Source organism: Echinops telfairi, unplaced genomic scaffold (assembly GCF_000313985.2).
Source record: "Echinops telfairi isolate 266 unplaced genomic scaffold, ASM31398v2 ScPeMD7_60;HRSCAF=208, whole genome shotgun sequence".
Classification (NCBI taxonomy): Eukaryota; Metazoa; Chordata; class Mammalia; order Afrosoricida; family Tenrecidae; genus Echinops; species Echinops telfairi.
This window is the reverse complement of record NW_022103958.1, coordinates 4032098-4038932: the sequence shown is the minus strand read 5'-3', so window position 1 is coordinate 4038932 and position 6835 is coordinate 4032098. Positions and strand designations below refer to the sequence as shown.

Sequence of the window (6835 nt, the reverse complement as noted above, 5' to 3'; positions counted from 1 at the left end):
TGACCTGGTCAAAGAGCTTCTTGAGTCCCCCCCTCCCCACGAAGAAAAGGCACAGAAACAGCACTGTCTTAAACTTTCATTCTCTGCCATTCACTTCGGCAGTCCTAGCGCTGGCAGGCTTTCACAACCTGCGTTTACTCCAGGTCCCTGGAGAATTCAGCCAGCTTCAGGACCCTGGATGCCAACTGCCCCCTGACTCCCCCAGGGCACGAACCCCTTCCAGCCTGCTCCAGCTGAAGGGGTGAGAGAGATGCCCAGTGCATTCTGTCTGTGGTGATGGCTGCAGGTGGACGAGGGAAAACGACTTGGCTGGCTCGAGTCCCGCTTCCGCAGTGGCCCCGTTGACATTGCCAGGGTTGTGTTGTTTTCCCGACTACAAGAACCACTGAGTTGAGACTGTGCCCTCTGAGCCATCTGCCAAAGCCTCCGGTTGGCAGAGAAAGTGCGGGGCCCAATCAAGGAGCAAGCAGATCAAGAATCAACTTCCTCAGTTTCGGTTGTCCTAGGTACTGACTGGCCCCTGACTGCTCGCCTGCCTGTGTCTCAGACCCTTAGGGAGTACAAAGAGGCAAGCCTGTTTGGAATAAGCCAGCGTTGTCCACAGTACTCGGTACACGTCAGGCACGTGAATGTTGGGGGCCAGTGGCCCCGCTGAGCCCCACATGCCCATCTAGACTTGGATCATCAGAGGGGGGCCCAGCTCAGGGTCTCCTGTCCACGGGCTGGGGAGCAAGGGCCCAGCCCGCCTCCCCTAGGAGGCAGAGGGAAGGGGGCCAGTGGTTGTCAGGCATGGTCCTCCCCATCGGCGACGTGGCGGTAGCCAGGAGGCTGGGCCTGCATCCGGAAGAGGACGGTGAGGAGCAGCACTATGAGGAGGAAGAGGATGGAGCCACACACAGCCAAGGCCACGGTCACCTCTGGGGGGTGGGGAGAGGATGGGAAGGAGGGGAGGAAGAAAGATGATGTGAGCATACATTCAGCAACTGTCTGGGCACCTACCAAAAGCCAGCTATGTCTCTGGCAGTGGGGACGCCAGGCTGGCGAAGACAGTCTTTGCCTCATGGGGTTTACCCCGTTATAGGAGGCCTAGTAAACCAGGAGAAGAAGGGTCCGTGCGGAACGCTATGAGCAGGGTAGTCGGGGGGCCACGGAGCAGGGGCCAGGGGAACGGAGCCAGTGAGTGAGCCGGCCAAGAGCTGAAGAAGCCAAAGGTGTTCTGGGAAGGGCAGCGACAGGCACTGAGTGCACGGGTCCTGATGGGGGAGGATGCTTGGGATGGGCTGGGATCAGCGAAAAAGTCGCCTAAGCAGAGTGAGGCCCAAGGAGTAGCCGGGGCATAGGATGGGTGAAGAAGGGCTGGCAGGAGACCGCTAAAAGGAGGAGGGTAGTGCTAAGAATAGGCTTGCATTTAAAAAACAAAATTCAGCCGTGCTGAGACTAGCAGGGCAAAGACTAGACTTGGGTACAAGCAAACAAAACCCTTTGCAAACTTCCTGGTGAGTTCAGGGATGAGATGATAGCAGAATGAAGCTAGAGAGGCAGGACCGTGCCATTCCCGGTTGAGCCGATGAAGGGATAGGTTGGATGGGGGCAGTTGAGTGGGGTGTGTGTGTGAGAAAGAGGGCAACTGAGTAACTCGTACGCTCTCCCGTGTTGTGGGGGGCTGATGAGGTCTTACGAAGGCGACTGGCCTGGAGGAAGAGCAGATTCGGAGGGAAAGGCGTTTGGCTTCCGATAGAGCGGCTTTGACATCCTGGCAGAGACTCCCAGGCAGAAAGAGGGTGCCGGTGTCACTCAGCCAAGAAGTCACAGCTGGATGTGCTTCTTGTGAATTATGTGAATTACATGCCAATAAAATGTTTTTTCAAAAAAGACAGGGCTGGAGATGTGAATCTAGTCACAACGGTGAGACCAAACTCGGCACTCAGCACCGGGCGGGGATGTGCAGCCCTGAGGTCAGATGGGGTCACTCAGGAGAGGGCTGGGCCCAGGCCTGGGCCAGCCACCCACCACATTGCTCAGCGGGAGAAAGCCGAGTAGGTGAAGCCTGTGTATTGCGAGCAAGACCAGGGGCTGCCGGTGGTGACGCGATGCTGCTGAGCTGAGAGCAGCTGGCTGAGGGTGCTGGTCAACTGACAGAGCAGGCAGCACAGGCTCATGGGAGGCAGAGAGAATGGGTGAGGGCAGTGGAGCTCGAGGAGGGGCAGGTCATTGAGCTGAGAGGGTCCATCTGAGAGGAAGACACTGAGCTACCAGAGGCACTTGAGGCGGCAGTGGGGGGCAGAGAGGGAAGAGAGGCGCCCAGGGTGCAAGTAGAAGAGGAGCACCTCCAGGGGCAGCTCACCCCCTTCCGAGGGGGCAGCAAGAGGTGGTGCGCTGATGCACGTGGGTGGGAAGACCTGGTGGCAGGAGGGATGGGAGAAGCAAGGGCCTCACCTGAGGGCGAGGAGCAGGGAGCAGAGATCAAAGGGCACGGCCCCTGCCGGCAACGCAGGGAGGAGAGCTGGGGGTGCACCCCCCACCCTCACACTCAGCCCAGCAGCAGGTGGCAGCTCACCTGTGTCTGCAGGCTTGCTGGTCAGCTGGCACTCCTGCTGCCAGTCCTTGGGCACCACAAGATCTGTGAGGCGAAGGAAGTCCTGCAGTGGGCAGCGGGCTGGGCAGCCAGGCAGGATCACCAGCCAGGGGTCCTTGCCGCTCTCGTTCCGGAAGTACATCTCCACAGAGAAGTTCCTGGAAAGCCGAGAGCAGGCAGGATGGGAGAGCTGCACACCAGGCCGTGCCAGCGGCCCCCAGGCCCGGGCCACTACTGGGCGCCCCTCCCCAGGGCAGCCAGGCAGCTCCCTCACCCATCGTCTTCCTGGTGCAGCTCAAAGATGTGGCAGGAGGCGTAGGGGGCCTGTTGCCCGTTGTACACATCCAGGGCCATCTGCAGAGCCACCAGGGTGGTGTCGTGCTGTAGGGAGAGGGGGTCCGCATCAGCACTGCTCCCCCAAGGAGACAGCCAGCTCCTCGCCTGCAAGTGGCAGGGTGGGGTGGGGGGGGCGGGGCTCACCGCAGAGTACACCAGCAGCTTAGGGAGGGTGGAGGTGGAGGCCATCAAGGTCAGGTTCTTCCGGATCTGAGCCAGCAGCACTCCTGAAGGAGAAAAGTCCGCCGTCGGTGGCGGCTATGGCCAGTGCCACCTTTGACTCAGAGCTAACCTTAGGCCTCTCCTGCTCAGCAGGCCCTGGGGCAGAGAACCCTGCTGGCACTCAGGGAAACGATGGAGAGGAGAGCAGCCCCGCCCTCTGAGAAGCCCCAGGTTTGCAGAGGGAAGCCTGAGTAAGCCGGATGCCTAGCTCTAGAGCAACACAGTTGTAGACACCTGCCCACTGACAAAGGGGCCAGGAGGCCCTGGGCACGCCGGCACTGGAACCCACAAGCACAGGGCTCCAGGCCGGGCTAACTGCTCCCTGCTGGGCGCCAGCAACTACTGAGGAGCCAGAAAGGGTGAGGTGGGCGCTCCCATCAGAACACTGGTTTGTGCCTCAGCCTTCTTTCCAAACGGCCCCCAGTGGCTCTCGGGAGGTGGGTCTTCGTTTAAGGAGAAGGGAGCCTTTTCTGGCAAAAGCGACACTTAGCAGCGCCCAAGTGGTGGGAAAAGCAGCAAGCACACGGGGACACCAACGGAGACGGGTGACAATCAGAGGTGACTAGGGGGACCTGATTGTGAAGGAAGCAAGATGGCGGGGAGCGGAGCTAGGGGGTGAGGAGGGGCTGCCTCGAGGGTCCAGAGGAGGGGAGGGGAGTGACTCGCTGCTCTGCCACTCACCCCCCTGCAGCCGGGCCTTCTCTGCCTGCGCGTAGATCCCGAAGAGGAAGCGGAAACTGAAGTCTTTGAGTTGGCTCAGCCGCTGCATGGTTGGGAAGGAGGCCCAGGGTGGCAGGGCCAGCCCGTGTGTTTGCTGTGTACCACAGGGGGCAGGTTAGCGCCACGGGGGCCAGGCCAAGGCCCGCCCCCCCTGGGAAGGGGAAGGGTGGTGTGTGTGTGTGTGCGCGCGCGCAGGCTAAGGCAGAAAGGGTCCCCGTGTGAGGTTGCAGGGCACAGGGAGGGAAGCTCAGGCACACAAAGCATGACTCGGCAGAATGGACGGCCTCTGTAACCACGAGAGTCCTGGGTGGGGAGCAGGAGGAACTGCTGACAAATAACAAAACCATTTCCCACCGGGGCGTCTTTGGCACCCCAGAGGGAAGTTCCCATTTCACAAGCGGTGGCCTGCGTGGACACCTCCCTGGCGGGGAGAAGGCTCACAGGGGAGACAGCTGAGCAGGCTCACCTCACAGAAAAGAGTGTCGTAGACATTCCAAACGGTCTCCAGGGTCAGGTCGGCCAGCCCTGTCTCGTTGGCCACCATGTCCAGAAATCGCTAGGAGACAGGGACCCGGGGGTCAGCCCTGCTCTGGGGGCAAGGACCACCTGCTGGCCTGACCGCCCCAGCCCCGACTCACTGAATTCCGAGTCCTCTCCTTCTGATACTCTGCGGTCTGCCGGGTCTCGTTCTGCAGCTGCTCGTAGCGGGGACACGGGCCCAGCGGGAACTTCAGCAACTGCAGAGGAAGAGAGGGGAGAAAGACCATCAGGGATCGGAGACTCATGGCCAGAGGCGACCCCCCCCTCCCTGCAGGGCCAGGCTGGCCGGTCTCACCCTGTCCTCAGCGACAGGCACAGTGTGAACGGGGATGGGCTGCCAGGAGACGTTGGGGTGGAAGCGCTGCATCCCGTCCGGAGGGAAGAGCCCGGCCAGGTTGGCCTCGGCACTCATGAGGGTGCGGTCAAAGTCTGTGCTTCGCACGTAAACCTGCCGGCGGGGCAACACTACTGCAGAGAGAGCTCGGGCTCCTCCGTGGGGCCCCAGCAGACTGTCGGGGCCCCAGCAGACTGTCGGCTTTGGCCCTCTCCCCTTCTCTGGCCCAGCCAAGCCTCTTCCCAACCAAGGCCTGAACACTAAGCTGGGGGTGCTGCGAGCAGTCTGGGCTCGCGTGGGGACGGTTCCGCTCCAACTGCCCTTCCTCAGACCCAAGTTCTTAGACAGCTCCTCAAGTCTGCCTGGCTACCTTTATACCCAACACCTGTCTCCCTCATCTACACCGGGCCCTCCACTGCAGCCACTCCCCACACCCTCGAATCAGCGAGTAAAGACCAAGGGAGAGGAACAGCTGTTTGTATAAAGGGAGGAGGAGGAAGCTGTACAGAAGAGGCTGAGCAGAGTCAGCTGGTCCCAAGGGAACAATAAAACCACCTCGATACTCTTGAGGCAGCTGTGGTTGAGGGTGGTTACTGGGGGAACGTAGCCCTGTCCCTGGGGGGCGGAGTGGTGGCCCCAGTGCTTGCCAGTTCTCCCGATGTGCCCTTAGTGTGTCTGTCCAGTGACCCTCGATGAGCCCCCACTATGGCCTCAGCTCCATGGAGACACAGATCACACCTCTGTGGACCACTGCTCCCAAGGGGCAAGCACAGAGCTAGGGCTTCAACGGTACCCCCTGGAGGGAAACTCCAAGTTATATCAGTGTCTGAAACCACTTTGCCTGCCTCTTCCTAAGTCTGAGTCGGAATGGTTGATTGTGCTGTTCCTGCCCCAGGCAACAGAGGCAGCCTGACCTCTAAGGCTTTGTTCAAGAGCTCTAGGAGGTCTTGCCCTGTAATTAGAAAACAAAAAAAACCCAACCCCAACCACAAAGGGATGGAGGTCTAAGAGTGCAAGTTCAGCCTCACCCTTGGGCTCTCTGAGGGCAGTGGGTGGGGCAGGTCCCACTCCCTCTGTCTCCTGAGCTCCCCGCCTTACCTCTTGCCGGTGGTAAGAGGTATTGAGGAAGCCTTGGTAGCGCCTTCGAAGAGCCTGGCCCAGCTCCCAGTGCTGAAGCATCCCCTCCTGTGGACGAATGCCAAGATGAAAAAGGGTCCAAGGGGCCAGGGGGCTCAGGCTCGGGCACGCTGTTCTCCAGGTCCCTGGATGAAGTCCCAAAGGGGCTCATCGGGACCAGAAGTTGTTTATTAAGTAGCTGGTTGTTGGTAGCACTAGCCTGGGCCCAGAGGAGCCTGAGGCTAAGCCACAGGGCCACCATCAGCCTCCCTGTGGGGAAACGGCCGGTTGGTGGGGTCTCAAGTCTCCAGAGGCGGCCCCTTCAGCTCATTCTAAAGAAAGGGCTGGCCGCTGACCTACCTTGGTGAGCTGACCAAACCCCTGTGGCCAATCTTCTTCCTGATAGGGGTCCTTGGGATATGGCTTCACTGGTGAGCGATCTCCATGTCGATACAACTGCGGGAAGAAAAGGCATTTGCCTAGGGGTCAGAAAACACCGTGGGAAGCTCACGGCCCCTCCCCACTGCAAAAGATCCCCACGCGGGAGTCAGTGGCTCCTTCCAGGTCCGGGGAAACCCACTTGGGCTCAGCACAGGGGGCCACAGAGCTAACAGCGGGGTGAGCGCCGGGGAAGTGGGAGCAACGCATTCGGTGGGGAAAGTCGGGAACGGGGTGCGGGTGGGGAGACGCGGCCACAGATTCTTCAAAGGGGGGCTCGCGTCTCCATTCAACCCCATCCCGGTCCCTGCGAACTCCCGCCGACCTGTAACCCCGATGCCAATCAATTCGGAACCCCCGCCGCCAGGGCTCCCCGCTAAACCTCCTCCTCCCCCCGGGGTCGGGGGTGGCCCGAGCCGGTGGGTGCCCCTCCTCCCACCCGCGGCCAGCTCTGCCTCGCCGGCGCCAACGAACCGCTCATTACCAGGGTGACGAAGCGCAGACTGCGGGGCTGCGCGCGGGGCACCCCCAGCAGGGTCTCTCCCAGGAGCTGC

The 6835-nt window shown here is 60.9% G+C and overlaps 1 protein-coding gene across 1 annotated transcript; it reads right to left on the bottom strand.

The window, feature by feature from the left end:
- Positions 1-61: 61 nt before the first annotated feature.
- Positions 62-6398, bottom strand: ACP2 (acid phosphatase 2, lysosomal). The gene is made up of 10 exons (XM_045291020.1): positions 6204-6398; positions 5826-5912; positions 4689-4841; positions 4492-4590; positions 4320-4409; positions 3815-3947; positions 3056-3138; positions 2850-2956; positions 2558-2733; positions 62-917 (listed from the first exon to the last, which is right to left on the bottom strand). Exons 2-10 carry the CDS (start codon positions 5904-5906, stop codon positions 784-786), a joined length of 1056 nt encoding a protein of 351 aa, XP_045146955.1. The 5' UTR covers positions 5907-5912; positions 6204-6398; the 3' UTR covers positions 62-783.
- Between the last annotated feature and the right edge of the window lie 437 nt (positions 6399-6835).